The sequence below is a fragment of the Giraffa tippelskirchi genome, chromosome 7, assembly GCF_054371585.1.
Source record: "Giraffa tippelskirchi isolate mGirTip1 chromosome 7, T2T-mGirTip1v1.2.pri, whole genome shotgun sequence".
In the NCBI taxonomy this organism is placed as follows: domain Eukaryota; kingdom Metazoa; phylum Chordata; class Mammalia; order Artiodactyla; family Giraffidae; genus Giraffa; species Giraffa tippelskirchi.
Window position 1 is genome coordinate 8,873,055 of NC_137281.1, and position 14,992 is coordinate 8,888,046.

Genomic DNA, 14,992 nt, shown 5'->3' on the forward strand with positions numbered 1-14,992 from the left:
GAGCTACTGGTTGCAGTGCTCAGGCTTCTCATTACAGTGGCTTCTCTTGTTGCAGAGCACAGGCTCTATGCGTGTGAGCTGCAGTAGTTGCGGCTCCAAGGCTCTAGGGCACAACCTCAGTAGTTGTGGCACACAGGCTTAGTTGCCCCGCAGCATGTGTGATCTTCCCAGACAAGGAATCGAACCAGTGTCCCCTGCACTGCAAGACAGATTCTTAACCACTGGACCACCAGGCAAGCCTGCTCATATAGTTTCTAATTTTGACTTTGCAGGCCTCCAGAAGACACATACTTTTTCCACTTAGCCACAGTCCCCACCATGCCCTGTTGTCTTACACTGGACTCATTTCTCATTTATTTCAGGATGGTCTTGAGTTTGAGGGAGAAGGAAATGGCAACCCACTCCAGTACTCTTGCCTGGAAAATCCTATGGACAGAGGACCCTGGTAGGCTGCAGTCCATGGGTTCGCTAAGGGTCGGACACGACTGAGCGACTTCACTTTCACTTTTCCCTTTCATGCGTTTTGGAGAAGGAAATGGCAACCCACTCCAGTGTTCTTGCCTGGAGAATCCCAGGGACGGGGGAGCCTGGTGGGCTGCCGTCTGTGGGGTCGCACAGAGTTGGACACGACTGAAGTGACTTAGCAGCTTGAGTTTGAGACCCCTGGTCTGGTGGGTGAGAGGATGCCAGAATTTGGAACAGGATCTGTACTAGATTGTAGGAAGGGTCCTGACTGGTGCCACTGCTTGTGGCCTGGTAGAATCTTGGCCTTCTCCTCCTCTCCCACCCTTACTCACCAAGCCAGATTCCTTCACCCTTATTTTCTTCTCAGAAGAACATTCCAGCACATCTGACCTCCTGGTGTCCAGTCCTAGACTAGGCAGCTTTAGGGCACTGGCCAGTGGATAAGAAGTACAGGCTGGTCCATGAGCCTGTCTCCCGATTGCATCACTGCCAGGTCCAGAGCAAAATTGACAATAATTAGTTATACTAGTGATAGAGTGTGTGTGCACACATGCTAAGTCACTTCAGTCGTGTCTGATTCTTTGTGAACCTGTGGACTATAGCCTGCCAGGCTCTTCCCTCCATGAGATTCTCCAGGCAAGAACACTGGGGTGGGTTTCCATGCCCTCCTCCAGGGGACCTTCCCAACCCAGGGATCAAACCCATGTCTCTTACATCACCTGCATTGGCAGGTGGATTCTTTACCACTAGCATCACCTGCAAACCTCCCTGGAGTTAACATTTATTAGGTGCCTATACATGTGGGCATATACACATGCACATACATATGAGACACTGTACTCACTGACTTCCACGCATGATCTCATTTAATAAATGTCTAAAGCAGCATTTCTAAAACGCCTTTAAATTCGATCTCTAGGCAGCAATACATCCGTTTTCTTTGTGACTTGGTATGTAACCGCTATAATAAAATTTTCACAAAAACAATATTTTCCTTTGACTTCAACATTTTTAAAATGATATTGTTTTGTTTTGTTTTTTGAGTCTGGTCAAGAGCCACTAAAGTTGCAGGCAGAAGGGATCGACTATAAAGTGGCACAAGGGGGGATTTCCCTGGTGGTCCAGTGGCTAAGACTCTGTGCTCCCAATGCAGGGGACCTGGATTCGACCCTTGGTCAGGGAACTAGATCCCACATGTGGCAACTAAGAGTTTGCCTCAGCAACCCACATGCCACAACAAAGGACGATCAAAGATTCTGTGTGCTGCAACTAAGACCTTACACAGCCAAATAAATACATAAATAAAATATCAAAAAATAAAAAAGGGGGGTACAAGAGAAGTCCTGCTGAGGGCGATAGAGAGGGTTCAAATCTGGATGTGGTGATGTACAACAGTGTCCATTTGTCCCAACTCCCCAAAGTATACATGTAAAAAGAGTAAATGTTATGGTATGTAAATACATCTCAGTGAACTCAGAATAAGATCCACACCAGTGATTTCACAATATATGCTTCATACACATGGGTCATAACCCACAGTTTGGAAGGGGAATTCCCTGATGATCTGGTCCAGTGGTTAGGACTACACTGTTTTCACTGCCAAGGACCCGGGTCCAATCCCTGGTCAGGGAACTAAGATCCCACAAGCCGGGTGGCACAGCCAAAATAAATAAATAAAAATAAATTGAAAAAAGTAAAATGAAAAACACTGGATGAAAGAAAGGAAGGACAGAAAGGTCAATGAATGAATGATTGAAGGAAGGAAGGAAAAGAAGCCAGGGAGGGAGGGTGAACTGGTCCCTAGTATTTGAAGGGGGGAGATCACACGTGAGACCTGCATTCTCTGCTCTTGGGAAATCGAACCATCTGGCCAAGCTTGAGAACCTGGACAAGCTCCCCTCTGCTGGGCACTCAGAAGCCACTTACCCTCTGATGACACCGTGGGGTTTGGGGTGTGATGTAAAGGGAATGGACCGTGCAGTGCAGGGGAGACAGAGCCCCAGAGCCTTTAGACACCACCTCGAGTCACCACATCAGAGTAGGGGAAGGAGTGACGAAGGGAGACTGAGAAAGGAAAGGGAACTGAAAGGCAGAAAACCCCGGGTGAGAGCCACTGCAGAGGCTGCCCGGGCATGTCCCGTGCCAGCTGCCCGGGGCTTTCTTCTGCCCCTGGGTCCCCCACCAGATTCGTGGTGAGTGCGGACAGGTGCACACGCTTCCGGAGCGTGTCCCAGCAGTGGGCCAGTTAGCAGGAACCTGTCACAGGTGTGACTTTGTGACTGTCTGTTGGGGGAGTCCGTCTTTTTATGTCTGACTTGGTCTGTATCCGGGAGGGTCAATTTCTGACGGTTTTCATGTGTCAGCTATGAGTTGCTGGGGGTGTGTTTGTGTGTGAGCTTCTGGGGTTGTGTCCCTGTAGGTGTTTCTACACACTGTAGATCAAGCAGTGTGTCCAGGTGTCCCAGTGACAGGTGTCGTGTGTGTGTGTGTGTGTGTGTGTGTGTGTGTCCTGATCTGCCTATCAGGAAGTTTCTGTTTGCTGACAAGCTCTTAGCAGGTGTCTGTGTGGGTCCACCAATGTGTGTGTGTGTGTGTTGTGGGTACCTGAACAGAGCTTGTGAACATGATGGGTTTGTGAGCCTAGGTGTGCTCAGCAGTGCGGCTGTTTGTGGAACTTCTGTGTCTGTGACACTGCGTCCCAGTGAGACTATTAGGAAGTCATGTTACGTATGTATTTGTGCCTGAATGGGTGAGTGCCCTGACAGTGCGTGAGTTTGTGCGTCCACGCCTCGGTCCAGGGAGTGTATCTGGCGTGTCTGCAAGTGGGCTTGGCCCCGTGGCCCTGACAGCACGTGACTTTGTGTACCTTGGAGCGCCAGGCGGTCAGCCTGCATACACGTCTCGGGGTGTGTGTCTGTGGGTCCCAGTCAGTGTGTCAGTGTGTCAGTGCGTGTGTGTCCAGCTGTCCCGCCCGTCTGGACGGCCGATCGGCGCGCCTCCGCTCTCAGACCCAAGCCTTGCCCCGCCCCCGGCTGCAGGGAAACCCCCCGCGCCGAGGTAGGGGGCGCGACGCGCGCCTGCAAGTCCCGACTTGTCCGCGGCGGGCGGGCGGGCGGGCCGGGCCGTGGCGTCACTCGGGGGCGGGGCGTGGGACCCGCCAGGCGGGGGCGGGGCGGGGCGGGGCGGCCGCCAAGCGGGCCCTGGATCCGCCGGGCGGCCTGAGACGCGGCGCGAGCCACATGCGAGCGGGCGCCTGGCGGCGGCGGCAGCAACAGCAACAGCAGCAGCAGTAGCAGCAGCAGCAGCAGCAGCAGCAGCAGCAGCAGCGACCAGGACACGGACGCGCCTGCGGTTCGAGGAGCAGCTGCGGCAGCAACAGCAACAGCCACTGCAGTTAGAGCGGCAGCAGCCGCAGCGAGCGGCGCTCGGCGGGCGCGCCCTCCTGAAGGAAGCCGCCCGCCCGCCATCACCATCCCCTCCAGCGTGTTCATGCCCCCGGGGTGAGTGTGCGCACCCCGAATCCCCGCCAGCCGCGATTGGCCAGGCCGGGTGGGCTCCCTGGAGGAGGTGGCGGGAGTGCTCTCTGAGAGAGTGCGGGGGGAGGGCGCGCTGCGTCCCCACACCGGGCTCCCCTCTCTCCCTGCCCTTCCCACCCTCCACGAGGCTGGGGTCCCTGGGCGGGAGGCACTGAGGGTCCAAGAGCGCAGGTGCCTCCGCGGTCTGGCGGGTTTGTTTACAAACAATGGGGTGCGGGCTCGGCAGCGCCCCCTGGCGGCCAGTGCGGCCCCGGGGAAGTAAGTCGCCCCGGACCGCCCCGGCCCCTGCAGTCCCGGAGGAGCGGGAGGTGGGGGTGGGGGGGACGGCGTGGAGGGGCGGCCACACCCCGGGCGCGCGCCCGCTGGGGGCGGCGACAGGGGGCGGCTCGCGGGCCGTGGAGTCTGCGGCTCCTGCGGGCGGGGGCTGCGCCCCAGCAACAGCCGGTTATTGGCCCCGCGCTCGCCTGGCGGGCGGGGCGGGCGCACGTGGCGGCGGCGGCGTGGGGTGGGGGGGACTGTGACAGCGCAGGGGGGCGTCTGGGCCCGCCGTGGGAGCGCGCGTGTGCGGGGTGGTGGATCTGCAGGTGTCTCGCCTGGGTGTGTGCGCGTGTCTGGCTCCGAGTTTGTGCTGGGGTCTGCAGGGAGTGGTTGTGCCAGTCCCGGGGCGTGTTGGGGCTGCGGCCCCGTCGGGGTGCGCGGCGCCGTCCCCGTGTGTGTGTGTGTGAGGGGGCTCTCCGTGTATGCTGCCGCACCTGAGGGGTGGGCTCTCTGCTGATGTGTGGTGTACTTGTGTGTGTTCTCTCCAAGAGTTGTCTGTGTGTGCTGTTTGGGGGTGAGTCTGAGGCTCCGGGTTGCCTGCGTGCGCTATAGTGTGTGTCTGCGTTGCCTGAGTGAGCTGTTTGTGTGTTTACGTGTGCGTCTTGCCCGACGGGCTGTTTTTGTGAGTGCTTGTGTGTCTTGTCTGTGTGGACTGTGTCTGTGCCTATCTCCAGGGCATCTGGCTCAGCTCAGCGTTTGCGGATGTCTATTTTCTGTACAGGTGTCTGTGTGAGTTCTGCATCGTGTGTGTGTGTGTGTGTGTGTGTGGTGGGGGGGTTGTCTCAGTCTGTGTTTGGCTTGTGTGTCTGGCATCCGCGTCTGGGAATTGAGGAGCTAGGCTCTGTGGAGTCTGAATAGAGCAGTCAGTAGGTGCTGCTGGCTGGCTCTTGTACAGGGATGTGTCTGAGCCCGTGTGTGTGTGTGTGTGTGTGTGTATGTGTGTGTGTGAGAGAGAGAGAGAGAGAGAGAAGGAGTGTGTGTGTTGAGTCTGAGGGGCTTGTCTCTGTGATCGGCTGGCTCATGTGTGTCATGTGGGCTGCGTGTGTGTAGTGTTTATGTCAGTCACGTGAGACCAGTGTTTTCTGAGGGTGCTTTAGGTGTGCGCCCTGCCAGGCCAGTCTGGGATTAGCTGTAGTGTGTGTGCGCGCGTGTGTCCAGGGCTGACAGTTGGTAATGGTGTTTGGAGGTTGGGGGAGGAGGGTGGGCTGATGTCTGCTGTTGCGTTTCCGTGTTGTTGCTGGCATGTGGCGATTCATCTAGATCTGATGACATGTGTGCCTGCTTTCCATGTGTCCCGGGATCTGAGAGTTGGTGACAAGTGGGTGTGTTGGAGTTGTACGGGTCCCTGTGTGTCCACGGAGATCTGTTTTGTGTTGATATGTGTGTGAGTCCTGAGGGGTGTAGGTCTTATCTATTGCGGGTGCGTTACGGGGAGGGGCACGTGTGCCTGAGAAGTGACGGTGCCCTAGCTGGTGTGTTTCCGTCTGTGCTTGTGACGGCCGCATTGTTGAGTCTCTGTGGCTCTCTGGGCATATTAACAGCGGGTCAGTGGGTGAGATCCTGACAGTTTGTGTATCTGTGTGTATGAGATGGAGGGGCTGGGGTGTACCAGCCAGCATGCAGTGTGCGGATAGCTCTTCCGTGGTCTGTGTGTATGTGTGTGTGTGTCTTGGGACCTTCTCAGTGTTTGCGGGTACAAATAGAAGGCCCGGTGGGAGGTCGGGCGGGCCAGTCCTGTGTGAGCCCTGAGTGTGTTGTGCACCCTCCACATACACCCCTTCTTGGTCCTGTGTGAGTCCTGGTGTTTGTTGTGGGAGCAATCGCAGTGCCTGGCTGCCCTCTGTGTGTGTGTGTGTGTGTGTGTGTGTGTGTGTGTGCGCGTGCGTGCCCATCGCTGTGTTCCTAAAGTTAACCCTGTGTGTGTGTGTGTGTGTGTGTGTGTGTGTGTGTGTGTGCGCGTGCGTGCCCATCGCTGTGTTCCTAAAGTTAACCCTGCCAGCCTAGGCCCTGTGTGAGTCCCAGGTTGGGTGAGTTTGTGTTCGGGGGCTGTCAGCCCTTATACACACACAGCTGACAGGCCCACAAGTCGGGGACCTGCATGAGCCCCTGTCCTTGCTGTTGAGAACCATCCTGTGCCTCCTCATCCCTGGTCTCTCCTGTATGCCGATCACCATGTTCGGGGGAGGCTCTCTGGGTTGGCTGGGCCTGGGGTCAGCCCGGGGAGGGGGATGTCTTGAGGGGCCATCACACACACCTACAGCCCCCTCCATCACAGCTCTGTGTGTCGTGGACCCTGGCGGGCTGCCCCAGCCATCCAGGCAGAAGTGGGGTGCCCCGTGTCCCCCGCGTGGGGTGGGCACCTCGTGGGGCTCCCCCTGCACTGCCCCGCGGCTGACCGCACCCCTCTGCCTTGTCCCGCAGGCCCCAGGGAGCGCCATGGCCCGAGCACGCCAGGAGGGCAGCTCCCCGGAGCCCGTAGAGGGCCTGGCCCGCGACGGCCCGCGCCCCTTCCCGCTCAGCCGCCTGGTGCCCTCGGCGGTGTCCTGCGGCCTCTGCGAACCCGGCCTGCCTGCTGCCCCCGCCGCCCCCGCCCTGCTGCCCGCCGCCTACCTCTGCGCCCCCACCGCCCCGCCCGCCGTCACAGCCGCCCTGGGGGCCCCCCGCTGGCCTGGGGGTCCCCGCAGCCGGCCCCGAGGCCCGCGACCCGACGGTGAGTGCCTGCCCCGCACCCGAGTTGCCGGGAGCTGGGAAAAGAGAGACCCCGAGGAACCCGGGAATGGGGAGCGAGTCGCGGGAGGTGGCAAGCCGGCCGGGCCACGGGGAGGGTGTGGCCAGTGTGGTCTTTGTGTTGCAAGAAGCAGGAAGACGGAGTGGGAGGCTGGGGGTGGGGGGAGGCCGACTGGGAAGTCCCTCCTGGAATCGGACTGCAGTCCGCGAGCTGCAGCCCACGGCCTTTTCCGGGCCGGGGCAACAGCTGTTTTCCAGCCCCCCACCCTCTCCAGGTCAGGGTCCCCGGGAGCCCCTTGAGGACTGCAGCTGGAGAGAGTGTGGGCAGAGGGGACTGTCACTTCGGGACTTCGGGGAGGGGTCGAGGGTGGCCTGGTGCCTTTATCTGCATCTCTTTGGCCAGGGCCCGCCCTCTTTGCAGTCGGAGAGGAGGAAGGAGGGGGAGGGGCCATTGTCTAGGGGAAAGCGGGGGGCGGGTCTTGGGGAGGGAAGGGTTAAAGGTCCCCTGCCTGCTGGGCTGTTAACTCCGTGGTGCCTGGCTGGCCCTCTCGGTGGCAAGGGAGAGGTTGTCCCCGCTCCCCTACCCACCTGTCCCCGAAGCCGGGAGAGGTCAGGAGAGGGCGGACTTCCCTGGCCAGCGGAGGCTGGTGGAGACTCGGTTCCTAGACCAGAGTCACAGGCATGGAAACTGAGGCCCTGAGGTTAGTTCTCAGGGATCCCTCAAGCCAGGACCCGGCGTGACAGAGGGAGGAAGAGACGTCAGAGGAACTCAGAAAGTGCGTGGGGACGTCCCGCATCCCAGCCTCCAGGCTCACAGGGGGCCACGGGCCGGTCGTCTGGTTTCCAGGCCTTTGCCACATCCGGGGGTGTGGCCTCACTGTGGTTGGACACTAGAGGGCAGGAGACCCGAGGCTTGTGACTAGGGGTGTAGTCAGTCACCGTATCCCTGTGTGACCTTGGGCCACTTCCTAGGGGGAGCCTCAGTTTCCCTGTCGGTTGAGTAGAGCAGTTAAAATTTGGCAATCGTTTTGGAAGCAGCCTGGCCGGCCACGGTCCATGGGGTCGCAAAAAGAGTCGGACACGACTGAGCGAGCTAAACATCAACAAACAACTTCGGTAGGATAAGAGGAAGCACTTCCAGACTAACACGGGGAGTGGGGTGGTAGCTGGCTAGACAGGTGAGCCCAGGAAGGCCTCCCCAGGACTTCTTTTTTCCCCCGGGGAGTAGGAACTAAGAAATCCAGCTCTTAAGAGGGCAAAGTGGCATCGCTCGAGATGAAGTGGGGAGCCGAAGTCAGGCGACGGGAAAAGGGAGAAGCAAGTCCTAGCCAGCTGGCCCTCCTCCGGGCCTTAGAGGGGTGGTGGGTGTGACCCCGGCCCCGGCTTTTCCCAGGTCCTCAGCCTTCACTCTCGCCCGCGGAGCAGCACTTGGAATCGCCAGTGCCCAGCGCCCCGGGGGCCCTGGCGGGCGGCCCCACCCAAGCGGCCCCGGGAGTCCGGGGGGAGGAAGAGCAGTGGGCCCGAGAGATCGGGGCCCAGCTGCGGCGGATGGCGGACGACCTCAACGCGCTGTACGAGCGGCGGGTGAGTGCTGGGGGAGGGGTAGACGGCAGGTGGGACTTCCCGCCGGGGAGGGGGCTGCGGCAGCACAGCCAGATGTGCGGCAGCTGCTGCCCTGCGCGGCGGGGTCGCGCCGGGGACAGGCAGCTGGGAGGGGCGGCGTGATCGCCAAGCCACCGCCAAAGAGTCCGCACCGCGGCCGGCACGGCCCGGGCGAGGGCCAGGGCCGGAGCGTCCGCGAGCGCCGCTGCGCACCCGGGGCCCGCGGCCGCGGGGACTGAGGGCGGCGCTCGGTGGAGCGGCTCATATATCCCGGGCTATTTATAGCCGATGAGTCAGCAGCGGCGGCGCGGCCGCGGCCGCCCCTCCCACCCGCCCTCGCGGCGGCGGCGGCGGCGGCGCGCCACCCCGCTTCCCGAGGGGCTGGGGGCGGGGCCTGGAGCTCCGCCCCGCCGGAGGCCCCGCCCCCGGGGCGTGCAGCCGGGCCTCTCATTACAACCAGATATTTGAAGCCTGAGGCAGTGGAACGAAGAGTAACAGACACCGGGGCGCCCATCACCGCGCTCTGTCCAACCTGAACCTTAGAGCCACACTGCTTACTTATTCGAGGAAAAAAACAAAAACCGGATGTTGCGAAGCCCCTTGACCCTCTTCCTCTCCCAGCTTTCAAAGGAAACCTCACAGATTGGCTTGTCCCATTGGTCTGCAGGTATTGATTCTTTTACAACATATTCACCAGGCCACAAACAATACTTAGGATTGCGAGGCGTTTCAGACTTAATAAACGTGATCTAGTATTGGATCATGTAGTATCCGTCTTCATTTTCTCATTGGTGGGTATTTAGGATATTCCAGAAGTGTCTCAAATTTTTTAATGTAATTTAATTTTATTATGATTTCTTTTGGCTTTCCAAAAAATGCATATCTCCAGGCACACACACGTGTCTCCACAGTAGATACCTGGGTGGTCTGCCGGCCCCTAGCCTTGATAAATGATAGTTGGCTTGCTCAGCAAGGTGACTGTGCCAAGTGGCACTCCACAGAGGGACGGTGGCATTTCTGCCAATCTCATGTGCCGCCTTGGTCACCTTCTCCTGGCTGGAAAATTCTGTGGGTACTGAGGCAGAGACAAACTGGTACCAGGCAGCCCACCCCCAGGCACCCATTAAGATCATTAGCATGATTGATCTGACCTTGTTCGCATCTGTAAAATGGGTCTCTTCTTCCCATCTGGTGGGAATGAGATTAGTTCCTTGGCACAGGACCTAAGTCTGCAGTCAGCACAGAGTGGAGAGAACTGTAGCTCTCCATAAGTATTGAGTATTGTTGTTGATTTTTATTGGAGGGCAGCCTTTTGTATCTAGCTTCCTTCGTTCCCGCTTTCTAGCACTGTGGGACTGTGACAGTCCCAGAGGCCGCCCCCAGCCTTCATCCTGCCACTCGGGAAAGGACTAGGGGTTCGCTTGGCCCAAACATATTTCTGTACAGCTTCAGCACTGAATAGTTCCCAGTTCCTGCACAGAGTGTTCTAGAATCGCTGAGACTGGGGAGCTCTCTGCTCCCTTCTGTGTGTCTCATCAGCCTTCGATGGGAGGGCAAGTGGGCTGCAGTCCAGCCTACCCCTCAAGCCTGGGTGACTTTGGTCGGGTGACTGTCTTCATCTGGAAACCAGGGACTAGGAGATCAGAGCTGATATGCACAGGCCCTATGCTGAGGGCCTCGTCCACATCCTCTCCCTCCTAGTCTCTTCCAGGCCAGGAGATGACCCAGTGAACAAGAATAACAGGCCCTTAGCGGGTTGGTGGAGGGACTGTGCCTTGCTCCTCGCTGCCCTTCAACTTGACCCCCTTGCGCACCCCACCCTGTCCGTCTGTAGCCCTCTCTAACTTCCTCTTTGCTCTCTTTCCCCAGAGACAAGAGGAGCAGCAGCGACACCGCCCCTCACCCTGGAGGGTCCTGTACAATCTCATCATGGGACTCCTGCCCTTCCCCGGGGGCCGTGGAGCCCCCGAGGTGGAGCCCAATTAGGTGCCTGTACCTGCCCAGTGGACGTCGGGGACTCGGGGGGGCAGGACCCTCCCAACTCCTGACGCCCTGGCCAGCGCGGGGGACTTTTTCTGCACCATGTAGCATACTGGACTACAGCCCTGCCCGACCCAGGGGCGGGCCAGCGCAGCCACTCCCGACCCAGCCCCGGCCTAGCCCCGGGGAGCACTGATGGAGACGTGGACTCCTGGGCCCCTGGCTGAGGGGCCAGGGGAGAGAGGGCTGACGGACTCGGCGTCTGAAGGCGGCGGGGACCGAGGGGGCAGGCCCTGAGCTGCCCCCCTCTGCCGCCCACCACCATCTCAGGAAAGGCTGCTGGTGCTGGCTGCCCATTCCAGCTGCAGCGGTGACACGGGGGGGCGGGGGTCTCTCCCCCCAGCGCTCCTTCACTTTGGGCCTGGCCTCAGGCCCCTGGTGCTTCCCCCCCTCCTCCCGGGGAGGGGGCCCATGAAGAGCAAATGAGCCAAACGTGACCACTAGCCTCCTGGAGCCAGAGAGTGGGGTGCGTCCTGACGGGTGCCCCGGCCCAGCGCCCAGCCATCTTCCCTGAGCCAGCCGGCAGGTGGTGGGCATGCCTGCCTCACCTTCATCTGGGGGTGGCCAGGAGGGGCCCAGACTGTGAATCCTGTGCTCTGCCCGCGACCACCCCCCGCTCCCCCCCATCAATCCCATTGCATAGGTTTAGAGAGAGCACGTGTGACCACTGGCATTCATTTGGGGGGTGGGATATTTTGGTGGAAGCCGCCCCAGCCTTAGTCCCCAGGGCGAAGCGCTGGGGGGAGACGGGGAGTCAGGGAGGGGGGGAAAATCTCAGAAGAGGGAGGAGTCTGGGAGCGGGGAGGGATGGCCCAGCCTGTAAAATACTGTATATGCGCTGCTGTAGATACCGGAATGAATTTTCTGTACATGTTTGGTTAATTTTTTTTGTACATGATTTTTGTATGTTTCCTTTTCAATAAAATCAGATTGGAACAGTGGATACTCTTATCAGCTGTCCTTCCCGGCGGTGGGGCCTAGGCCCAGCCTGTGACCCTTGTCTGCGAGGAGGTGGGGGGGCAGTGCCTGGAGCACCCTGGGGTGTCTGTCGCTCTGGTTAAAGGATGTCTCTGAACCATTGTGGGAGCCCAACCTTCATGCACCCCTCCTGGGCTCTCACTAAAAGCTAAGCCCTGTGAAGACAGGGCTTTGGGGGGACTTTCTGACTTTATTCCTATTGGATAGAGAACGTCAGGGGGCTCGAGATTTACAGAATGAGTGAATGACCTTTAACTTACTCAGAAGTCCCACCATGAGGAGTCCCAGGGAACGTGTCAGTCCTGAGACAGACCTGGTGGGCACTGGCAGGCGGGTTCTTTACCACTAGTGCCACTTGGGAAGCCCAAGCATACTCTAACCTAGCGTTAAAACGCTGTGTTGAATTAATACAAGAAGGGGAGGGATTTCTCTGGTGAACCAGTGGTTAGGATGCCCCACTTCCACTGCAGGGGGCCCACGTTCCATTCCTAGTCAGGGGAACTAAGATCCCAAGAGCAAAGTGGTGTGGCCGCCCCCCAGGAAAGGAAAATATAAGAAGGGGCGCTTCTACTGCTATCTTCCAGAAAGCAGGGTAATTGCCACCCCCCCAAAAAAGAAAAATATAAGAAGGGGTGCTTCTATTGCTGTCTTCCAGAAAACAGGGTAATGGGCCAAATGTTTCTCCTGTGTCATCATCCATAGAGGACTGGCCCAGACAGACTCAGATTCCTGGCTGTGCTAGTAAAGGGGCAGTTCAGAGAAAATGTCTCTTTTGGAGGGCAGGGGGGTGCATGTGGACCTTAGCTTCCCAACCAGGGATCTAACGTGCACTGCTGCAGTGGAAGAGCAGCATCCTAACCACTGGACCACCAGGGCACTCCCTGAAAGTGGCTCTTCTCAAAGGGCAGGCTGAGGGAAATGGAAATGCGAACCATCCATCACTTTGGACAGGAATTTGGCAAAACCTTGTCAGGCTGAAGATGTACCTGCCTATGGCAATAAGTGCCTTTCGGGGTGTCTCCTTCACAAGTGGATGTTCGGGGCTTTCCTGGTGGGTAAGGAATCCACCTGCCAGTGCAGGAGACGGGGCTTCGATTCCTGATCTGGGAGGATCCCATATGCCGCTGAATAATAAACCCGTGCGCCTCAGCTACTGAGCCTGTGGTCTGGAGCCCGGGAGCCGCAACTACTGAGCCCACGTGCCACAGCAAGTGAAGCAAGCCCGCACACCCTAGAGCCCGTGCTCCACCAGAGAAGCCCGAGCACTGCAACTAGCAAGGAGCCCCCACTCTCCGCAAATAGAAAAGAGCCTGTGCAGCAAAGAAGACCCAGCACAGCCAGAAATAGATAAAAAGAAGCGGACGTGCACAGGTGTCCAAGTGTTGGCAAGACACAAAGCCACCTTCTAAGTAGCAAGAGCCATCAGTTGGAAGGGTAAATCAAGTCTGCTGTCACACAACAGAACAGACAGCAGTGAACTGGAATGAACTTGAAATTTATCACTATGAATAAACAGCAAATAATGGTGAGTAGAAACAAGCAAGTAGTGAAATAAAGGTGGGTGGGTACTGGGTGTTCATCTTGTGCCTCTATTTTCTGTATTTCCTTCATGCTTACATACTTATGCACAGGGCCCAAGGCCCCAAGGTTTCCTTTTGGGGCGGGTGCATGTTGGTTGTGTCACAAGTCTTGGGAGTCCTGACCACTGGACAACCAGGGAAGTCCCGTTGTTGAACTACCGACTTGTTTTAGGTTGTTTTCTTGTTTTCTTGTCAGGTTTTTGTGTTTCCTCTCTCCTGCCTCCTCTTGGATTATTTGAATACTTTCTAAGAATTCTTTTAAATGTATCTTTAGGTGTATCAGCATTTTTTAGTATTGCTCTTGGGATCACAAACATATCCTTACCTATTTGTCATCTATGGATTGTGTCACGTCACTTACAGCGCAGAAGCTCTGCCAACACACAGCCCCGCTGACCCTCTTTTCCCCATCATTTCATGCTGTAGTTGTCATACAGATCATATCAACACCCCTTACAAATGCCCACAAGTATTAACTTAAAAAAAAATACATATTTACTTGGCTGTGCCAGGTCTTAGCTGCGGCTGCAGGATTTAGTTCTCTGACTAGGGATCAAACCTAGGCCCCCCTTGCAGGGAAGTCGTTAGACATGTATTTTTTGCTTTAGAGCCAGAAATAAAAGGAAAAAAAAATTTTTTTCTCTATTTACCCCAGACTTGGGTGGGTGTGGCTGTTGCCTTATCTGTGATATGGGTACAACAGTACCTACCCCCATGGTTGCTGTGAGGACTCAAGCAACTTAGCTGAAGTCTATTTTGAAAGGTATCAGGTGGGTAGTGTGAGGACTTCAGCTGTTATTACACTCTTTGACTGCCAACTAAAACATAAACTTACATTTCCCCAACTGTACAGGGACAAGTAGTGGACACCTCAATAGATGGGACATTTATACTTACCAATAAAATGCAAGAAACTGACGAAAAGGGTCTGCAGTGCAAAGGGAAATCATGGAATGTAGGGCTGTGATGGGGCCAAAAGTTTGGTTTTCTAAGATTTTTGGCTGCGCTGAGCCTTCGTTGCTGTGCACCAGCTTCTTCCAGTTGCGGCCTGGGGCTCTAGAACTCGGGCTCAGTAGTTGTGGCACTCCAGCATAGCTGCTCCGTGGCATGTAGGGTCTTCCTGAACCAGGGACCGAATCCAGGTTGCCTGCATTGGCAGGTGGATTCTTAACCTCTAAGACAAGGGAGGCTTTTTTGAGTAGCACCTGTTCACTAGAATGTTCAACCACCGAGAACCTAAGTTTGGTTATTAAGCATACCAGAAACAAGAGAAGTGGGGTATGGAGAGGCCTGGCAGAACCATTTCATTTGCTAACTTCAGCACCTCCCCCACCAGACATATGCTACCTTCACAGACAGAATTCCCCTGCCCACGTGGGCTGCGTATCTCCCGAGGTGTTGCGTATCTCCCGAGGTGTTTGAACCCACAGGATAATCACCGTGGACTTTCTGGAGACTTAGGGAAATCCATTCTTAACACCAACTTGTAATATGGAAAAATATGGAATCTGAAAGCAAGGATAATTAAGCCTTTTTCTTGTCCAGAGCTGGAAGTTTCCAGCACCACCCTCCAGATTTCCGAAGGGTCATTTTGGGGTCATTCAATCTCTTCCATTACAGGTAAAGGGGTGGAAAAGTTTGAAAAGTTGCAGAGAAGATTCTAAGACAGTTTTGTTTTTAATCCATCCAGACCCGTCTGCTCCCCCTTGTGACTAAGGCCCCACATTGCAAAATAAAGGGTGTAAT

General features: G+C 56.9%; 1 protein-coding gene across 6 annotated transcripts; it reads left to right on the forward strand.

The window, feature by feature from the left end:
* The first annotated feature begins 2,566 nt into the window (after positions 1–2,566).
* BBC3 (BCL2 binding component 3) lies at positions 2,567–11,629 on the forward strand. 6 transcript variants are annotated; one of them, XM_081515530.1, is made up of 4 exons: positions 2,567–2,730; positions 6,741–7,029; positions 8,440–8,630; positions 10,518–11,629. In XM_081515530.1, exons 2-4 carry the CDS (start codon positions 6,756–6,758, stop codon positions 10,632–10,634), a joined length of 582 nt encoding a protein of 193 aa, XP_081371656.1. In that variant the 5' UTR covers positions 2,567–2,730; positions 6,741–6,755; the 3' UTR covers positions 10,635–11,629. The 6 variants fall into 6 exon arrangements, with proteins under 6 accessions (XP_081371656.1, XP_081371654.1, XP_081371660.1 ...); XM_081515528.1 differs by lacking the exon at positions 2,567–2,730 and adding an exon at positions 3,686–3,965; XM_081515534.1 differs by lacking the exons at positions 2,567–2,730; positions 10,518–11,629 and adding exons at positions 3,686–3,965; positions 9,109–9,408.
* The last annotated feature ends 3,363 nt before the right edge of the window (positions 11,630–14,992 follow it).

Excerpts from the sequence above, each read along its gene's own strand:
- BBC3 (XM_081515530.1), top strand. The coding sequence starts at position 6,756 with ATGGCCCGAGCACGCCAGGAGGGCAGCTCCCCGGAGCCCGTAGAGGGC. Across the intron at positions 7,030-8,439 it reads CCGAGGCCCGCGACCCGACG|GTCCTCAGCCTTCACTCTCG; the intron begins GTGAGTGCCTGC and ends GGCTTTTCCCAG. Across the intron at positions 8,631-10,517 it reads ACGCGCTGTACGAGCGGCGG|AGACAAGAGGAGCAGCAGCG; the intron begins GTGAGTGCTGGG and ends CTCTTTCCCCAG.